Raw genomic sequence first — 22,222 nt, 5'->3', positions numbered from 1 at the left:
CTACTAAAAATACAAAAAACTAGCCGGGCGTGGTGGCGGGCGCCTGTAGTCTCAGCTACTTGGGAGGCTGAGGCGGGAGAATGGCGTGAACCCAGGAGGCGGAGCTTGCAGTGAGCCGAGATCACGCCACTGCACTCCAGCCTGGGAGACACAGCGAGACTCCGTCTCAAAAAAAAAAAAAAAAAAAAAAAAGTATATTTTTTATTGTATGTATGTATGTATTTTTTTAAGACGGGGTCTTGCTGTGTTACCCAGGCTGGTCTTGAACTCCTGGGCTCACATGATCCTCCTGCCATGGCCTCCAAAAGTGCTGGGATTACAGGCATAAGCCACCATGCCCAGTCAAGTATTTTATGTTTAAAAGACTAAAAGGACTCTAACTCGATATTTTTCAGTAAGGAGAATAACGTATCTTTGACTTTAGAAAGCAACTGAAGAATTAACATGAGTAGAAGCAAAAGGAAAAGAAAAGTGCCCTCCATTCTGTGTAAATCATAATCAGAACCAACTCTCACAAACAGAAATTATCAATACTCAATGTTCTTAAAATGGTGATTTTGATTAAAGAAGCTTGCATATATGAAAGTTCCTAACATAGTGAGAAGAAGACAATAAAAGCCCAATCTATAACATGCATTTCCTTTCCATCCTCTGGAAAGATGAGACTGGAACTGCTCCCAGGAGCTCAATCACTCATCATTTCTCTTCCTTAAAATCAGATTTTTCAAGGATTATCATAACTACTCTGGAGAAGTTTTTTAGAACTAGAGACACCAGAAAACTCAGTGCAAAAACATTCCTTGGGGGGCTTAGATTAGATATGCTACATACTCATATTTTCCTATGGCTGGGTTTACTCTTTAGATAATTTCTTCTTAAAGAATTGGCAGCAAATCCCCAGCCCTAAACAACAATGCCAGGCTACTCTCTAAAGCAAGAAATTTAGTTTTCAGACTAATCATGGGATATTCATCTTTCAACTATGCTGTCAATTTGTGGCAACATGGAATAAGCCATTTTGATACAAACATATTGAGTTTGACAGCAATAAAGAAAAGTGGCAAATTTAGGCAACAGTTTTGAAATCTGTTGACATTTGGGTGTGGAAGAGAAGTTTCTTTTCAGATTGTCAATCTATATAAACCAATATGACAATTAAACTGTTTTGTCATTTTAATTTACATTTATACTTGTATTCATTCATTATTTTAAGAACTGGATTGACAGCCTTTAATGAGTATTCTTAAAAATGGAGACACAGAATGATGAAGGAACGGTCCTGCTAATTAACATAAATACAGAGGTATAGAGAGCTGCTAGGCTGCATCACATCCATCTGCTAAATGGCCGCTAGATTTAGTTAATGGCAAATGGCTGCACTAATTTTTTAACTCTATTGACTAAATTAGTTACTCATTTTGGACTAAAATGGACCAATGAATGCTGTGAAATGATCTCTTAATTTTTAATATTAAAACTGCTTGTATCACAATATACCATATCATTGGTTTGTCGGTATCCTCGCCCCTCTGACAAGAAAGACATCAAAATTAATTCTGTCATTTTTTCAAGTGAAATTCAGCCTCAGAATCCTATTCAACACAATATTCTAGGCAGTCACTAGAAGCCAGATAGGGAGAACATGAGGGCATTTCTACACTAGATTCTCAAACCAGTCTATAAGCACTGTTCAGGAAATCTATGGTCTGGTCTTCTTGAAAAATAGTTACACAACCATATCCAATCTGTCAGTATGCATTTAGTCCTCTAGGTTATAACTAATTTAGTGTTGCTTTAGTATTTCTTCAAAATAATATTTCTTCAAGAATATCTATGGTGATGTTGGTGGATACTTAATGTAAAACTGAGAAAGGTGGAAGAGGCTGTTTAAGAGAAGCAGGCAAAATAGAAGAAAATAGTCTGCATTCAGTGATATTGTCAACAGACCAAACAGAATTGGAAAACTACTGGACTCTCCAATTCACACTCTAAATAAAGAATAAATCAACTACTAAAAATAAGTATTTTGTGCTACTTTCTTCCCTCAGATATTCAGCTCTGTACACGAAGCTATTTTTAATGCAATGGTTTTTTTGTTTTTGATTTTGTTTTTTTTTTAAAAAGTAGTGTTGCAGTCTTTAAAGCAAGTATACAAAAAAGTTATGACAATTTCTTAAACTATGAAGCTGTCAATTACTGAGATGTAAAAAGCTGGTTACTGTTAGTCACGAATGGAAAAAGATTGTTTCTGGATTTTCTTATTTGTGACCTTTAAGTTATTTAACATGCAAGAAGATTGGAGCACATGAGGTGACCTTTAGAAAAGCTTAGGTCATTTCTAGCTCAAACACAAAGGGGTCATTAGTAAGGATATGCTTGTTGCACAATCCAAAAAAAAAAAGGCAATCTGGAGGGTATAATGAGTTCAGCTTGTCTGAAATTAAAATGTATTTTTAAACATAATTCTTTGAGAGCCGAGGTCATTTTTAACAATTAAGAAACCACTTACAAAAGCCCTTGGCCAGACTCAGCTGGTGACTCCCAAGAATGTCTTTTTGTGTACATAAAAAAGGGAAATCTGGAAACAACATTAACAATGTAGATATTGTTCAAGAAATAAGAAATAACAATTAAGAGAGACTGTAATTAGAGGAACAGAGTTATTTGATTAAAATATAGGAACAACTACTTTGTACACAGTTTGAAAACAATAACATTGGGTGTGTCTCTTACCATGCACAACCACAGAGGTAGTTTTGTTATTTGTCCCAGCAACGTTACTGGCCACACAAGTATATTCACCACCATCCTGAAGCTGAACTCTTTCAATATGGAGGCTCCCATCACTGCGCACAGTGATGTAAGGATTTTGGAGCAACTTAAAGGAAAAAAAAAAAAAAGGAAATTTTTATTTAAAAAGAAAGGAGTTGTGAGAGTCAAAAAGAATCTTTTTTTTTTTAATTGGGTTACTAAAAGTCTATACACAAAATATTTTAATATCCTTAAGTGAAAAATGATGAGCATAAATGTTACCAAGAGTGTGACTGTATAATTTAATCCTGATATACCTCCAAATATTATACCTATTAATATTTATCAGAGAGTTAAGCACAAGCTAAAAAAAGAAAGATACAGATATGACTTGCTTAATGTTCCTGTAAATTTTGTCATCAATCAAAATCCAAATTTCACTATAATTTTTACTTTTGGCTTAACTTGTTCTTTTCCAAGAAGGTCTTATTACCACTAGCAAGCCATTTGATATTTTTATTTTGGCACATAGGCCCTTATTTACACCAAGGGAGAAGGACTTAATCTCAACATCCGCCCTTGTTAGGTAACAGATACAAATATTAGTGGACAATATGTGATATATGAATTGTGTCAGGGAAGTCTGGTAATATTTTCAGTTAAGAATGATCGCCTGTAAATCTGTATCATCCACCTACACTGCTTTTTATTTGCATAAAAACCTGAGAAAAAATTAGCAAACCTTGCTTAAAAATAAATGCCCTTGTAGAATGATAGTATTTGAGCACACATGATGGGGTTTCACCATGTTGGCCAGGCTGGTCTCAAACTCCTGACCTCAAGTGATCCATCCACCTTGGCCTCTCAAACTGCTGGGATTACAGGTGTGAATCACCACACCTGGCCCACATTCCTAATTTTCTTGAGTAAGAAGTAAATATACAAAAATATACTTCTTGTATATTTCTTGAGACTCTAATTACAGTCTCTCTTAATTGTTATTTCTTATTTCTTGAACAATACTTGTGTGAAGATACTTGTGTGCTCAAATACTATCATTCTACAAGGGCATTTGTTTTTAAGTGAGGTTTGCTATTTTTTCTCAGGTTTTTATGCAAATATGAAATTTTACATCTTCTTAGATGGAGTCAATTCATTTTATTTTTTGAGACGGAGTCTTGCTCTCTCACCCAGGCTGGAGGGCAGTGGCGCGATCTCGGCTCACTGCAACCTCTACCTCCTGGGTTCAGCATATTCACTTCTAATGAGTACTGCAAGAGAGTGAGTCCCAATATTCTGGAAAATGGAAAGAAAAATGCTCTGAACCAGAAGAAAATTTATTTCCATAGATAGCTTATTTACAGAAAAAATTTCATAGAACTGTAAACATTTTTCACATCCTTTCATAAAAAAATTTACACTGAAAAACAATGACAATATATATCTACATTTTTATATAGTTCATAATGAAAGATATGTTTAAAGCTAATAATAATAAAGACTGATATACAAAATGGAAGAATTTTATGGGAATATTAACGTTTAATAATGTACTAAAAAGAAGAGCACAAAAATATTTAAGTGCTATGAAAATAACAATATTTGCTTCAGTTCTTCTATATTCTGAAAAAAGTTCACTAGTGACACTGAATTTAATATAAAATTATGAAAATTACACTATTTCTCCATTTCATTAATGTCAAAATAATATGAATAACAAAAATGTTAATAATAAAGAAAAGCTTTGGTATACTTATAAAAACATATTTTTGTATATTTATTAAATTGATACTTTTGGTGACTGGAATACATTACTTGTTACTCAAGAAAATTAGGAATGTGGGCCAGGTGTGGTGATTCACACCTGTAATCCCAGCAGTTTGAGAGGCCAAGGTGGATGGATCACTTGAAGTCAGGAGTTTGAGACCAGCCTGGCCAACGTGGTGAAACCCCATCTCTGCTAAAAAATACAAAAATTAGCTGGCCATGGTGGTAGGCACCTGTAATCCTGCTACTCTGGGGGCTGAGGCATGAGAATCCCTTGAACCTGTGAGGCAGAGGTTGCAGTGAGCCTAGATCCCACTACTGCACTCCAGCCTAGGCGACAGAACAAAACTCCATCTCAAAGGGGGGAAAAAAAAAGAAAAGAAAATTAGGAATGTGAATGCATGCATTTAAAATGTTCTTACCATAGCTGAATTCTTAATCCACCGACGTTCTGGAATGGGATTTCCAGCTAACAGAGTACAGGGCAAAGTAAGCTGCTGTCCTTCAATAACATTGGCCACTGAAGGGCTGATTCCAATAAGTGGAGCAACTAAATTAGAGACAGTACAGGCACTTTCAACTCTATTTCACCCAAAAGAAAGGTAAACCACTTTACAGGCCCCAAAGACTATGAGTTATGCTATAAAAATTTGAGTTTTCAGAAACAAAATATTTACATGAAAATGGGTATGATTTTGAAAGTAAAAATTAAAGTCTCCTTCTAAGTAGGGGGAATGCAAAAGGATAGGTAATACATTAGTGTAGAAGTAAAGAAGGTAAAAAGGAATGCTTATGACATGGAAGGCCTGAAATGTCAAGCCAAGATATTTGCAATATATTCAGTAGACAAATGGAGAGTAACTGAAAACATTTATAAATGGAAAAGTGGAATCATCAGGATCATTTCTGGGGGAAATATTAATCTGAAAACTAAGTACACTAGAAGAAATGGGATCAATAAGGATGCTATTGTAATAGCTCAAGCAAATAATACGAGGTTGACTCTCTTAGATGGAATGGTAAAGGAGTATTGTAAATAAGCCCTTCTCTAAGAATTAATGAATAAATTTAACATAAAGTAAAATCCCTAAGAGATTTTACTTGGAAAATTTATACATAGACAAATGAAGACATATTTTAAAAACTGTGTAAAAGGTTATTAATGAGAAACGTGTACTGACAGATATAAAAACACATTAAATGCTATAATAATTTAAGCAATGTAGTACTATTTCAGAAATAGAATTCTGAGGACTAGACATGGGGACATAAACTTACTATGTGATCAAATGGGTATTTTAGTCAGTGGGAAGATAATATTCAATAATGCATATTGTGTCAAATGTCTTACTACTTGGAAATAAATGATATTATACTTTTACCTATCATACACAAAAATAATTCCATGTTGACTAAAATAACAAATGTAAAAAGGGAATCAGAAAAGACTACGACTCTAATATGTGTGTGTGTGTGTGTGTGTGTGTGCGTGTGCATGTGTGTATTCATATTTAGATTTAAAACAATTTATTTATATTGCTCTTCATTTTGGAGCAGATAATCTCTAAGGTTATTTCCAGGACTAACATTCTAAGAAATATGAAATGTGGTAGGGAAGGGAAGGTTGGTCTAGTAATTAGTTATTTATCCTTTTTTTTTAAGTGGCACAGGCAAGAGATGACATAGTAAAAGAAGTCTGATGATTTTGAAGACCGTGGTATGTAGACATTCAATTGTTCTTACCAAGTCCGGTCACTGTTATTGTTGTCTCTGACTGGATCTTCCCAAACTGGTTTTCAGCTTCACAAATATAGGTTCCTTTATCGCTTGCCCATAAGTCTAAAAGGAAGAACTCATTTACTCATCCAATACCATCTATGGAGCATTAACTACGTGCCAGAAACAGTGCTGAGATCTGTGGATGGAAAGTGTGCACTGCCTTCTGGTAGAGGAGGGGACATACACAGAAACCATCAGTCACACCACAGTGAAATAAGTACTAACAAAGAGTTTCAGACAGTGAGTTCTGGAAACAGAGACAGAAGTGACTGCATGAAGGCGATTGGAGAAGGATTCACATTGAGGTAATATCTGAGTGAGTAGAATAGAGGAAGGGCAGTCCAAATCTAATAGATTACAAAAGCAAGAGCATGACTAGAAAAATCATGGCCCGTACAAAGAATGGAAAGCTGCACCATCAATGAACTCTGCACCACCACCCTGTTAGAAGCTTGCAGGGGAGATTTTTTAGTTGATGCAATGACTGGAGAAGTCTGCTGGCATTCAGTGGGTAAAAACTAGAGAGACGATACATGGGGCAGATTCGCAAAGAAACAATTTTCCCAAGTCCAGCACGATTTTGAAGCTCCAACTGAACTGTGTGTATTTCATAACTTTGTTTGTAACTACATGAGTCTACAATCTAATTCTGTATGCACAGAAGGCAGAACTTTAATAATAACTGCACATCATCTTAGAAAATCACTTCACCAGCTTGGAGTTTTTGAGTCATCAATCCTATACTCCTGCGTGAGCCTGCATTTGAGCTATTGAATTCATAATGATGTCACATAAATGTATCTTCATATTGTGTAGACAATGCCAGAGTATTTACATAATGAAATATACATTATTTTAATATAAATTACTTTCCCTCATTTTTCATTTGTATGTGTTAGATATTAACATAATTTTTTATGTAGTTAGATCAAATATATAAAATTTTTCCAGATAATAAAATGATATTACAAAATATTTGTAATTAAAGAGGGTATTGGAGCCATGAGGATGGGGACTACTGAGCTATAGGTTGTGTGGGGATAGTCAGGAGACTGAAGTTGAAGAGGTGGGCTGGTACCTTCTCAAGAGCATGGCTTTGTCTTGTGAGCAATCAGGAAGGAAGGAGAGAATTTTAAATAGGGGAATGAGTGTAACCTTGTAAATATATGACCCAAAATAAGCAGTTTAATCTATTGATAAGATTTGAACAGAGAGAAGTACAGCTTTCCAGTATGAATAGTTCCATATTATCTCAGATAAAGAACCATGACAAAGATTCCACTCCTCTGCTAACCATATGCATCTAATTGTAGAACTGCATCTGGTAAACTAAGTCAGCATCCACTCTAAATAGCAGACACTCATTTGGAAATAAAAATTCAGCAAACCACCCGATTAATAAATCATACATTAGTTCTACCCAGGATATTTTTTGTATTCCGAATTCTTGGGCTAATTTGTGCAGAAAAACAACATACCATGAGAACCAAGTTTCTAATCACTAATTTCCTTTCAGACAATTTAATTTTGACAATTAGGCAACTGTTGCTCAAGATATTGAGCTCTTTTATTCTTCCTTTCCTTTCATCTCCTTTAATTAATTTGTTTTCAGGTCTCACTTTTTATCATCATCACTGATGATGTTTCTCATCATCACTCTTTGAGCTTTTCAATGTTCCCTTTCTCTCATCTCTCTTCCTACCTTGTAGCAGTGTTGTTCTGAAACAGTACTTTCATGTACCTTTTCCTGCCTATCAAACTTGAAATGGGGCTCTCTAACTTCTAGCTCATCAAATCCATTTTTTTCACCTGGACATTCAAGTCATGCACAATCTGACCCAATCTGATGTGTGTTTCCCAGTAGCTCCTTTTATGGGCATCCACTCAGACAACAGACTGCAAACTACCTGGGTGAGGGACTCTATATCTGACTCTGTCCACCATAGAGTTCACCACAGAGCTGAACACTGAAGCACTTGTTAGTAGACAATGTAATTGATATCTAGAAGTTTAAGTGGCCAATGTACATTTAATACTGTTAATAAACTTGGGCCAGGCATGGTGGTTCACAACTGTAATCCCAGTACTTTGGGAAGACGAGGTGGGTGGATCATTTGAAGTCAAGAGTTCGAGACCACCCTGGCCAACATGGTAAAACCCATCTCTACCAAAAATACAAAAATTAGCTGGGTGTGGTGGTTCACACCTGTAATCCCAGTTACTCGGGAGGCTGAAGAAGGAGAACTGCTTGAACCTGCGAGGTGGAGTTTGCAGTGAGCCAAGTTCATGCCACCGCACTCCAGCCTGGGCAACAGAATGAGAACATGTGCCCACCCAAAATATAAAAACAAAATAATTAACTTAGCAGTAACTGATTGAAAGCTTTCTATAAAATACCCCAAACATCCCATTATTTTTAAAAATGCAATTCATTATCTAAATGCTTTTCCTCCTCTGGTAACACCATGCAATTATTCTTAGCATTATTTGAAAAAATAGAAGGTGCTTCCAAATATCTGAATACTGAATAGCTTATAAAATATTTAGATGAGAAAGTATTTGGCTTTTGTGGGGGTGGCAGGGATCTTTTGCTTCAGGCAGATACAGCTTTTAATAAAGGAGTTTCCAACGCATCCCTATGTTGTTATGCACTGTTGGACAAAATAAGTAAACTAATAGTAATATTTTACCTTTCTATACAACAATTGTTTCAAGAATCAAGGTAATGTGACCACTTATCTATGTAGAGGCTCAGGTGACTCTATTTGCAATAAGAAATGGTAAGGGATGAAGAAGTCATATTGTTTCATGAGCCTTTACGATAAATTAATGACATACATTTGAATAAAATATAACTCATTTATGATAATTCCCAAATATAAAATGCCAGTACTATTTCAAAGTAAAATGCAATGAACATAAAATGTGTTGGCAAGATTAATATATTATTTTAAATAGCAATACCTATGTATAAAACATAAATGTACAATATAAAAGTACATATTCATACAAAATATATTTCCTTCAACCTACTTAAAATAAAGAGAGCTCCTGTTCTTAGTTGGCTGATGGAACTAACTGAAAAAGGTCTTGAGAAAATCGGCATGTTGTCTAATCTTCGCCATTTGATTGTTGGTTCTGGATAACCCTGAACGTAACAAGGTAATGTCACATTTGAGCCAATTTCCATAGACACGTCAGCAGGTTCTTGTATGAAAACTGGAGGTGCTGGAAGATATTACAAACAACAAAAAAGTCATTGGCATATTATCCAGGTATATTAAACATAAACTTAAATATTAAACTGTCAACTGATTTAATTTGAATTATTGTTCATATTATATTGTAAATTTACCCCGTTGATATTCCTCTCTTACATAAAAACAGTGAGTGTTTCTTTTTTGCTTTATAAATGAAGAGAGACACTTAGAAGCCCAACCATTTTCTTAAAGTGATAGATGATAAAAAGAGTAGGAGTTCAAATTATAATTACCTTAAATAAAGAGAACGTTTCATTCTAAAAATTTGTTTTCGATTTTAGTTTCTGTCAAATTGCTCAAACTTTAAGACTCTCTTATACATAAGTGGGCCTTATAATAAGATATTTTTGACACTTTCCATAACTTGCTCCTTTGGTTGAATTTTTAAATTAATTTATACCAGAGTTCATTCTTTCATAATCACTATATAACAAGCTAACACTGTTTACTCCTAAATTATATCCTTGTTCAAGATCATATTCTTGCTTCTCATACCTTTCACATTTTTGAATTAGAGAAATTTAAATTTGAGAATAAATAATACAAATTAAAGTAACAGAATGTAGTATTTGATAAAAAGAGAATAGGGAGAGTTTAATGTCTTAGACAGAATTAAGAAATGATTCAGAAACTATAAAAAGTATAGATAAGAGGCTACAGATATCCACATAATTCAGGTAACCACAGAGATCAGGGAGGAAGACATAGAAATACATCAGAGGCACATCTTGGCAAACATAGGAATCCTGTTTAGGGAGGATACTGTCAGCAAGTTCAAATAGATAAGGCTCTCAATACATCCTGGAAACTTATGGGTGATGAGACATCAGGTAAGGAGAACTACAGAGGGTACTTCTGGAGGCAATGGATGAAACCTGCTCATACAGGACTCTAAGAGGTGTACCCTAGGGAAGGCTCCTTGATAAAGTCAAGGTTAAATCTTGGTTAGAAGTGATAATTATCACTTACAGAGTCAGAGGTTGTGTTAAGTGCTGTCCATCATTTATCTCATTTAATCTTCACAATATCTCTATGGGGTAGATATTGTTATTACTCTGATGTTATAGATGAAGAAACTGAAACACAGATAGCTAATTTGCTAAGTGTCACATGGAGTTGAATTACGGAAGCAGGATTAAAAGCCAAGTCAATTCAACTTTGGAGTCACCATTCTTTGCTATTATATTAACTTCCCCTTTTCTATGGCTTCTCACAACTACTCATAGTCATACTAGTTAGGAGGCTCATAAATATTCTTACAGAGATCACTTGTCTTCCCATGGGAATTCTGGATTTGATGTACAGTTGTCTCTTCAGCAGCATTAGTGGTTTTTAGCATAGGTTAAAGAACCTCCTCCAACTCTGCAGCCTCATCTCCTATTATTTCCCCTTATAAATGTTACTACCAGGGCAATCAGCATCCCTTGTTCTTCTCCAAACAAGGACTGACCTTTCTCTTATCAGTACCTTGTTATTACCAACTCCCATAAGTGTAATGTCTGCTATTGATCTCTAGCTGTTGAAATATTGGCAATCTTTTAATCTGGTTTAAAAGGCCCCCTCCTCTATGACGCCATCTCTTACCAGTTGAGATGAGCATGATTTCTTCCCTCTCTAAAGTTTCAGAGAACTCACTCTCTACCATTCTCATAGCAATCACCACATTCAACCTGTTGTTATACTATGTTTGTTTTTTATTTCCTAGAGAGTTTATATTTGTAACCGTATTTTTATCTTTTACAGCAGCTAACATAGTACTTTGTGCGTTATTCATGGCCACTGGATATTTGTGAATGAATTTTTGAATCAGTATGACAACACTTCAGTAATAACCCAGTGTGTGTTTGTGTGTGTGTGTGTCTGGTGCATAAGTGTATATAACAACCTTGACCCAGTACATTGAACTTTCACATGGCAATTTCAGAAGCCCTCTTATTTATTTATTGAACCCAAACAAATTAAATTAGGTTAAATACCACAATTGAACAATATGATTTTATAAATAAATGGTGTATCAGTGTTTATATTTTTCTTAATCCATCTATATGGGAATTTGACTTATAAAAATAATAGGCAAAATAAACATATTTCAAACATAGTTAATAGAATAGCTCATAGCTTGCTTATTCTAAGTGATATGGTTTGGATCTGTGTCTCTGCCCAAATCTCATGTCGAATTGTAATCCCCAATTTTGGAGGAGGGACCTGGTGGGAGGTGATTGGATCATGGGGGCAGATTGCCCCCTTGATGTTCTCGGGATAGTGAGTGAATTCTCATGAGATCTGGTGATTTAAAAGTGTGTAGCACCTCCGCCTTTGCTCTATTCCTTCTGCTCTGGCCATGTAAGATGTGCCTGCTTCCCTTTTGCCTTCTGCCATGATTTTAAGTTTCCTGAGTCCTCCCTAGCCATGCCTTCTGTGGAGCCTGCAGAACGGTGAACCAATTAAACCTCTTTTCTTCATAAATTACCCAGTCTTTGGGATTTCTTTATAGCAGTGTGAGAACAGACTAATATACAAAGTGTCTAAGACCTAGTTACTTTTCTCTGGATAAATGGAAGTCATTTATTCTAAAGCAGGTGGCTGTTCTGAAAAATGGAAGTTAAGTTTAAAAGTTTCCAGATACGTTAGGCTCAGAGTATGGGCAGGTAAATGCAGTGATGGACAGAAAATAAATTCCAGAACAGCATGAAGATATGCAGAAGCCTGGAATCAACCAAGTACTTGGAAGAAAACCCAGTTTACTGACACATTACAACACAGGCATCAGTGAAAATGATGGCAGATTTCAATTTTCAGAACTAAGAAAGCCAAGAGCAAACTGGAATAAAAAAGGGTAAGCAAACCTCAACCTGTACCAACAAAACTCAATTAAGACCGGAGAAGTCATCCGTCATAAAAGCAGCTTTGAGAACAGCATCATGCACAAAACAAGCACAAGGTCAAAGAATATATGTACTGGTATCACAAAACAACGCAAATGAGAATACCAGGCACTAGGTAAGCAGCCAAGGCAGCATCAATGGCAAGCAAACCTCAAAAATGAAGCAACTCCTAACACAGCCAAGCAGCTTTTTAAATACTTCCTACTCCTGAATGTAGCCAACATGAACTCCAAGTGAATTACAGTGGGTAGATGGTAAATACATTAATGAAACTAAGGGAAAGGAGAACAGCAGTGAGTGTACTACCATGTATGGTGCTTCTACAGAGGAGGCTGTTTGCTTAGAGAGGTGAAGAGCACACTAAGTGGCTTCAAATGGCAACTCTAAGCTTGAGAAAATGATTTTACCTCCTCCAGTTAAAATATCCCTATCAACAAGAAAGGCATAACATTTCCTACCTTATGTTGTTAAAAGAGATGATCTTTACTAATCATTTAGTATATAATAATCATTCAGATATAAACTTTCATTAAAAATATTGTAAGGCCGGGCGCAGTGGCTCAAGCCTGTAATCCCAGCACTTTGGGAGGCCGAGACGGGCGGATCATGAGGTCAGGAGATCAAGACCATCCTGGCTAATACAGTGAAACCCCGTCTCTACTAAAAAATACAAAAAACTAGCTGGGCGAGGTGGTGGGCGCCTGTAGTCCCAGCTACTCGGGAGGCTGAGGCAGGAGAATGGCGTGAACCCGGGAGGCGGAGCTTGCAGTGAGCTGAGATCCGGCCACTGCACTCCAGCCTGGGTGGCATAGCAAGACTCCATCTCAAAAAAAAAATAAATAAATAAAAAATAAAAAAATTGTAGAGTTAACTTACTCTCAACTGCAGTTTAATATATCTAGGTTAATTTCTGTGGTTAGTTTAATGTATCAATGGTTAATTTCAATTTTGGCTTCTTCTTCATAGAGTCTGTTAGGATGATGTTTGATCCTCTGAGATCCTAAGTATTTGTTTGCAAGCATCTTGAGATCTGCACAGGGTTAATGCCACAGTATAACTTTTCTGTAACTTACATATAGATATGGTTGTGTACACACATTATTCTGCAAATACAAAAATCAGAAACAGATTGACCATCTTGCTCCAAAAATTATTCCATAAAATTATTCTAGTTCCCTTAGGGACAATTAAATATATGTACTCCATATGGTGACTCTTGCATTATTTTAGTCAGAGATTTTCTTTCCTAAAATGACTGGACACATTGTTTTGGTTCCACCAAACCACAAAGCATGAAACCACAGTCTAAGACTCAAACCCTGTGTGGTATGGAATGCTACAAATAAAATCACTGCTAAGCCAACTTTTTGTTTGATGTAGCCAGTCCTCTTTCCTTCCAAATGACTTCACAATTCACTATCCCTTTTTACAAAGGATAAAAATAATTGGTAACTTTCCCTGTTGACCTGAAATGTCCATAATTTAAAACCATGATAATAAGTAATAGAAAAAAGGGCATTCACTACAAGAAGCTAGAACTCAAAAATCATATTAAATAGCCTTTTCATTATTTTTTTGATCTAGTATTGTTGATATGAAGTAATATGCCCACAAAAACAACCTGAAAGTTCAAATGATATGGATAAAAGCATGTTTTTCTTCCTAAGTCATAAGCTACTTACATTTATGCCCAATGGTTTTGGAACTCAAATGAACAATTTTATGCACTACTAAGCTTAATACTTAACTTGTGTCAAGCCCTTTCTTTAAAAAGTTAAGCTGAAACAGTGACTTTCACATTAAAATCCCAATGCTCAATCTTAAATACTAAGCTGTTGTTATATAGGCATTTCCATATGATTTTTCAAGGTTCAAAGAATCATAATGGCCACTTAAGGTGTGAAGTTAATATTCATTTACATGATACATGTTTCATTAAACAGCTTTAGGGGAACAGCAATAGCAGCTGATATGCTAGGTGTATGTTATGATGATATCTCGTTTTATCTTTACAACCAACCAATGAGGTAGGTACCACTTAGATCATTATTTTATAGATGAGAAAAGTTAGGCAGAAAACCCATTCTCTGTCAGAGTCCACCACTTACTTAACCACTATATAAGTTCTGGGGAAAGTTTTGATTTCATGTGTGTTTACCTTTAAACCTAATAGTGATAACTGTAATTATCACTACAACTGTGATTTGCATGGTTCTTGGCATTTACATATTACATCTGCTAGAATATGTAACCACAGTGTGATGTGAACAGACAAGGTCTATTCAACCTTTGTTATTCAAGAAAACAAGCTGAAGGTCAAAGAATATATGTACTGGTATCACAAAACAAGGCAAATGAGAAGACCAGGCAGTAGGTAAGAAGCTAAGGTAGCATCGATGACAAGCAAACCTCAAAAATGAAGCAACTCCTAACATTGTGAGCTACAATGAGAAAGATCTAACAGCGAATATGGTAATAGTTAATGCAAAACAGAAACATGAATGGTACTGACTTTAATACTAAGTTTTTTGGCAATTGTGAACAATGGTCAAGGTTACAATAAACAAATAATTTGGCTTATGTTGATGGTTCTGTCAGGACAATTACTGGAATAAAAGTTGAAAAAGCCATTGTTTTAGAAAGGGTCACGGGGAATGAAGATTTCGAGTATAAGTGAAGATAAAACAAAATTCACTTCTGTTCAAGAAATAAAGTATAAATATGAAACATTTGTTAGGATGTTTCCTAATCCAATGCAAGTCACCCCAGTACAGATAGCGTGAACCCTTATATGGTGTATCACTGGACAGAAGAAGGAATCTGGAAATTCCAGAAGCTAAAAGGGATTATCAAGAAGGCAGCAAGTAAGCAAAGAAGCCTGTGCAAAAGATTCTTAGGATTTCTACAAACTTTCAGGGGACTGAGGGTGCAATTACCTTTTTGCTGGGAAAAATTACTGAAACTGTTTCTTCTTCTAGAGCTAGACAAGTCTAACAGAATGTTGAATAAACATAAAATATCTGTGCAGGAAGGAGGTAGAAGGAGAACTAGAAAATGTTGAGAATTAAAATGTTGTACTCAGTATATTTCTTGTAAACAAGAATTCTCTATGTAGTGACCCTCTTTATTTGGGCCTTATATTTCTAAAAGCTTTACTGTGTTTTACATCCTGCTGGCTAGTAGATTCAGAGCTACCCTCCACCCAAAGGTTCCAATCTTATTTTCAAGGCATTTTTCTTAATAACCACAGAGTTTAGTCATGGTTCAAACACGTCTTACAGTGTCCTAGACAGATTCTATAGTGGTCTTTGTGGTCATTTCCAGCTTTGTTGATTCTCCCCCAGAGCATAATCACTAAGAATGCAGAGTGTTCACCAGACAGCTCAGGGGCAAGGGGATCATAAAAGATCCCAGAAAGCAAAAATTTAGCTTACACGAAACAAATATCAAGTTTAGCAGGGCATAATTTTCATTGAAAGACTTAAAACAGTAGAACTAAAATGTTTTGTGTTACTGTATTCTAAGAAAAACAAAAAGCATTTTCTTTACAGTTCTAACTTTGGCTTTACAAAAACAGTCTGGCATGAATAATATCATCATATACAAGTGAAAATATAGGAAAATTGAATGCAATGTCGTATTTTATAAGTTCTAAGTGACACAAATGTTAAATTGTCTTAAAAATTAAATGCCAGATTACATTTCATACAAAGTGAACTCTGTTATATCTGACCACAATGTGAAGGTATTTATTCTTTAAGAGAGACATTAGGTAGACAAAAAGAAGGGAGGACCGGCCGGGCGCGGTGGCTCAAGCCTGTAATCCCAGCACTTTGGGAGGCCGAGACGGGTGGATCACGAGGTCAGGAGATCGAGACCATCCTGGCTAACACGGTGAAACCCCATCTCTACTAAAAAATACAAAAAACTAGCCGGGCGAGGTGGCGGGCGCCTGTAGTCCCAGCTACTCAGGAGGCTGAGGCAGGAGAATGGCGTAAACCCGGGAGGTGGAGCTTGCAGTGAGCTGAGATCCGGCCACTGCACCCCAGCCTGGGCGACAGAGCAAGACTCCGTCTCAAAAAAAAAAAAAAAAAAAAAAAAAAGAAGGGAGGACCAAACTTCTTGAGTAACCCATATATTGGTTGCCTTGCATGCACTGTATCTTCATTTTATGATTGACATGTTTTTGTAGTACTTTATTTTATACACTGAAGAGTAATTACTATTGGATTTTTTTTAAGTAAAAGCACAATCTGATACCTTTGCTGTCATCAACATCTTCAAACTGTGGTCTAGGGCCAAAGTAGAATTGCTGGCCTCCAAATGTTGATACTTAGAAATTTGGTGGCAGAATGGATGACTCTTGGTAGGGAAATGGCAACTTGAGTTCAAATATCCAGGTTCTGCCCCTCCCTAACTCTGTAACCCTGATCAAGTTGCTTAGCCTTTATAAGCCTCAGTTTCCTTATCTATAAAAAGGAGATAATTTTAGGATCTCTCCATATAAAAGTTTTTGACATAGCAAATGGTACATAGAAAGTGGCCCGGTGCAGTGGCTCACGCTTGTAATCTCAGCACTTTGGGAGGCTGAGGCAGGTGGATCACGAGGTCAGGAGTTCAAGACCAGCCTGGCCAACATGGTGAAACCCTGCCTCTACTAAAAATAGAAAAAAAAAAAAGCTGGGCATGGTGGCAGGCGCCTGCAATATCAACTACTCAGGAGGCTGAGGCAGGAGAATTGCTTGAACATGGGGTGCAGAGGTTACAGTGAGCCGAGATAGCACCACTGCACTCCAGCCTGGGTGAGAGTGAGACTCTGTATCAAAAAAAAAAAAAAAAAAAGAAAGAAAGAAAGCACCTTGTAAATGCCAACTACTGTTATGATATTAATCTGAAATACACCCTCTAATTTTGCCATTCTGATGAATAATTCTACCAAATCATTTCAAGGTTATTAAACATGAAAAATAACAGATCAATTTCAAAACAAATTGGCCTGTAAGATCTGGAGGCTTACAGCCAACATCCAGAGTTATCTTGCCAGTTGCTCTTCCAGCCTCATTGATGGCTACACAGGTATAATCACCAGCATCCAGATCTTGTGTTTCTTGAATCTTCAAAAGTCCCAAGAGAGGGTCAATAACGAGGAATGTTGAGGGCCTCAACTCAAGATCTCCTAGGTCAAAACAAAGGGGAGAATATTAAATACTAAAGTATTAAAATTGTTTATGCAGTTATTGGTTTAATTTCAAAACTTCTGAATAAAGTTGATTGCAAAGTTTTTAAACACAAGTGTTTGGCACAACAAAGACACTTTCTACAGTCTAAAATCCAGACCTGTAATAAACTGTGTATGAATATTTTCTATTTATATCTGTATGTGCAACTAAATAAAAAATAAGGAGCTCTTTGAAGCTAGAACTGGGAAAGCCTGGGAGTCACAACCAAGGCTTAGGTAAGAAGGGAGTGCGGAAATGAAGGTTGAAAGGAGGTTTCTACCATCTTTGTGGCAGGATGCATTTGGTTACTCAGTAGATGTTTTGAGAGACCAGAGGAATTTTATTTCAGCTAATGACCAGTGCCTTGAATTTCCCGAGAATGACTTTTATTTGAAGGCAGAAGATGCCTCAACAAAGCTATGATTTATGTTAGGCTTTTCCTTATGCTCCCCCTCCTCCTCCTCCAGGGCATCTCCTTTCCAAAGAATGGAATTAATCAGGATGACCACTATCATAAAAAAATACATAGTACTGTACATAATACTGGATGTTTAGTGCCAGCTCAGTGTCCACATCTCTTTTGTTTGTTTTTGTAAAGGGTGACATCAAACATGTCAGGATCTTAAAAACTTCCAGGAGCTTTGAGAGCCATTGTTCTTAGAGTTTCATAGTATTCCCAGATGTCAAGCCTGAAAAGGTATTCTCCAAAATGTCATACACCAGCCATCTGACCTTGGCCTGAGGACCATGGAAGTAACTGTCTTAGCTTCTAAGAAGCAAACACAACTCAGGAGCTAGTACTAAAATTCTCTAGGACACTGCAAACAGCAATAGTCAACAGACTCGGGGCACCAAATGGACAATTCCCTTTCCATTTATGTAATTTTCAAAGGCAAGGAGGTCACGAGAGGTCTAAATTTGAAAAAAAAAATTACATCAGCAACCAACTGTCAGTGCCTAAAACAAAGTATTTTTCAGCATTCCAATATTTAAAACCTCAATCATCCTTTTAAGCTGCTACTACATACCACGTGAAAATGAGAGCAGTAACTAAAGCTGTGTTGATGTGCCTCTGAGAAATTTTTATAAATAAAAGCAGATGATGTTGACATAAACTTTCCTCACACCATGGGAGGATGCAATGTGACCCCACTGTTCATCAACTATTAAAATGTTTGGACTAAAATGCATTCAGATTTTTGAAATTTACTTTTCCCTTATATATCTTCTGTAAGTGTCAGAGGACATTAACAGGATAAAGACCTTTTTTTTCTAGTAGCTTTCTATCAGAATAAAAATGTTTAAAGAATAGCAGTCAAGAAACAAAATATAAATTGGAAAACATTAGTTCAATTAAGTTTCTATTTTAATCACATTTTGATAGATTCTCCTTTCCTGATTTCTACTGAAAAGTTACTCATCAAATTATTGAGGAGCTATAAATACAGAACCTTTCAGATGGAAGTAAAATAGTGATTAGTTACTTTTTTTTTCTTTTTTTTTTTTTTTTTTTTTTTGAGATGGAGTCTTACTCTGTCCACGAGGTTGGAGTCCAGTGGCACAATCTCAGCTCACTGCAAGCTCCGCCTCCTGGGTTCATGCCATTTTCCTGCCCCAGCCTCCTGAGTAACAGGGACTACAGGTGCCCGCCACCACGTCCGGCTAATTTTTTTGCATTTTTTAGCAGAGACGGGGTTTCACTGTGTTAGCCAGGATGGTCTTGATCTCCTGACCTCATGATCCGCCCACGTCAGCCTCCCAAAATCCTGGGATTACAGGCGTGAGCCACCACGCCCGGCCTATTTACTTTTAATATTAGGTAAGACCAGAAGAATCTTATACATAGTAAAATATATAAACTTTACTGACAATATATTCTAGGATTAACAGTCATTACCACTGAGGAGAGTTCTCTTTTTGCTGTAGTTTAAATTCAATCCTGGCTTCTGTGGATATAAAGACTAAAGGACAGATCATTATCTCTGGTATAAGATCCTTTCAAATAATTGATAAGTAAGTAGTTATCAAAAACGTTTGTTTAAAAACTTCTTAAGTGTACTCTTAAAAATTAATGGGTACCCTGGTGAATTTTTATGTAGATTATATTTATCTATACTATATATATACACACATATATATATCATTTTACAAATAAAACTGAGATATTTAAAAATATGCATTCACTTATTTTTAATAAATGCCTGACATTTTAGTATAATGATTATATTTTTAAAATTGTATTTTCAAAACATGAGAAATTTAGTGAGAAGAGTGGCAGTGTTTCCCATTTTTGCAAATCTCTATAATCTCTCATGTAGCATAATACAAGACGGCCGAAGCTCACATTTGCTTCTCCACTGACTCTATTGGATATCACATAGCCTCTAGAAACTCCATTATTCACTTTTGAGACAATAAGAATGAAAAAGGCAACATCTTAGTATTATTATGAAAATAGTTTTGATCTCATGAATCCCCTAAAACAATTGTGGGAAGTCTCCAAAACACATTTTAAGAACAACAGCTCTAAATGAATAAATCTAATTTCTTTAATATTTTACCATACATGTTCTTTTTATAAGATTTCAATATTGTTTTGATTTTCCTTTGAATCCACTTTATGTTGCTCATTTCTAAAAATAAAAGATTTAAAATTTCAGAGAGCATTTGTGCTTATGGAATTCCTTTTCTCTGATGGTCTGACTGGAATACAGTTTGTTCATTTTTTTCTTTCAAACACATACTTTATTCAATCAGAATCACCTCAAGGAAGGTATGAGGAAAAACAGATTCTTATGGTGAAGGCAGGAACTCTTCCTCCTCACCCCTATGGTTTCCATAAGGTAGCATTTTCCCAACCTTCCTGGTGTCTTGTTCTCAGCAGAGATGGGACTGGAAAGCCCACCTGCTCCTAACCCCCTCCATTTTGAGGCCAGTTTGCATTCACAGGAGTTTGTCCCCTAGATTTGTTCTTGGTCTTCCTAACTCTGCTCTGTTTATGCATAAATTGTCTGCCTGTGACTTAGGAGGGTATGTTAGTTGACCTGATCCTGGAGGTCAGGGCAGCTCTGCCTATTATTGATGAACCCAGGGAACACGTCTTACAATGTATCAAATGCCCATATTCTATCTCTGTTGGTTCATAACTTGGACAGCAAAATGATATATTATTGAACTCACTGAGTAGTAATATCTATAGTTGACAGAAGGAACGGAGAGTAAATTCTAGAATCTCTCATGTGGTGGGTACATAGTTCTCTATCTCCTCTTTAGTTTCCAAGCTATTTGTGGGTTTAAGACAGGCATGAAGACTAATTGATTCAGGAGCACAGTCCCAGTTTGGGAGAATAAAATACTTTTTGTGAGATTCTGCTATATACACGTATATAGAAGTTGGCATTACCATTACTTTTTTGAATTTTTATTTTCATGATAAACTATTGAATGACATTTAAAATAAAGAAATACTATCTCTATAACATATTTTCTTGATATATTTAATTATAATGTAAATTTGAAATCGGTATTATTTCTTTGGCAATTCAAAAATTTAAGTATTTTAAGAAAGTAAAATTAGTTTATGTTAACCAATATAAACCTGATTAAGGAGCAAATTCAGAAATGCCTTATCAGAGAAAACATGAAAACTACAAATCCTTTCAGTATGGACAACCAGGAAAATGGCATTACTTCCTAGCTTCCACCTTGCTTTTGATTTATATTATTTAAAACTATTTATTTTCTACATAAAGCCTTTCTTTTTCACCTCATGTTCCCTAAGAGTTTGAACTTGAGGTGAATTCCTAATTTTGTGATTATGACATCAACCTGTTGCTATGGAAATGTTTGTGATTTAACAAACAGAATCATAACAATAGTGTTTTGTATTATTTAACACTTTTCATCTGAAGATTAAAAAGTATTTTGCAAACAGTATCTCAATAATCCTAGCAACCTCCCTGTTAGGGTGTTTGCAGGACTTTTTTCCTTTTTCCCGTAATTGGAAGAACTGAAACAGAAGCAGAAGCAGGGCTTTTTACACAGATATCTACTGTCAGCATCTGAGCCTGAACCAGGATCCAAGTGTATTCTCATCAAGGTCAAGTGGCATATAACTATTATTTCATTATGGAATCACAGAGGTGCAATCTTTATGATACAACTATAGAAAGATAATTTCTATAATTGAGACAAGCATTTACCATGTATGATGTAGCTGACCTATCAATAAATACATTTGTCTTTCAACTATCTGTAAGCTTCAATGTGTATCTTTAGTTGAACACTTTATAGAAAGTGCCCTTGTGAATCTAGAAAACTTTTTAATAGTGAGAGCCATCATCTCTAAGAAAAGTGAACTAAAATCAGTGGAGTTATTTTAAATGTGAACTGAGTATTCTTGGATAATTTTCTTCAGGAAACAATCCTAAACTAATAAAGAGAATGTTCAGCTGGATTAGCAAAGGCGAACTTTTCCTGCTTTGATTTTCACAGTCCTGTAATCCATACCAGATGTCAAATCCTGAAATTCAGAGTTGAGCATTTTGAACTATTGTCTCCA

The 22,222-nt window shown here is 35.8% G+C and overlaps 1 protein-coding gene across 5 annotated transcripts in view; it reads right to left on the bottom strand.

Moving 5' to 3' along the window:
* The window catches only part of HMCN1 (hemicentin 1), a 454,750-nt gene that overhangs the window by 212,430 nt on the left and 220,098 nt on the right, over positions 1-22,222 (bottom strand). For all 5 annotated transcript variants that reach the window (XM_015447093.4, XM_015447120.4, XM_005540243.5 and 2 more), the window contains 5 exons: positions 17,460-17,618; positions 9,331-9,525; positions 6,262-6,357; positions 4,941-5,068; positions 2,734-2,878 (listed from right to left, as the gene is read on the bottom strand). In XM_015447093.4, coding sequence (XP_015302579.3) covers positions 2,734-2,878; positions 4,941-5,068; positions 6,262-6,357; positions 9,331-9,525; positions 17,460-17,618 — 723 coding nt within the window. The remainder of the gene's footprint in view (positions 1-2,733; positions 2,879-4,940; positions 5,069-6,261; positions 6,358-9,330; positions 9,526-17,459; positions 17,619-22,222) is intronic.

The sequence above is a fragment of the Macaca fascicularis genome, chromosome 1 (assembly GCF_037993035.2).
Source record: "Macaca fascicularis isolate 582-1 chromosome 1, T2T-MFA8v1.1".
Classification (NCBI taxonomy): domain Eukaryota; kingdom Metazoa; phylum Chordata; class Mammalia; order Primates; family Cercopithecidae; genus Macaca; species Macaca fascicularis.
Note: the sequence above shows the minus strand (reverse complement) of the source record. Positions and strands in the feature narration are given on the sequence as shown.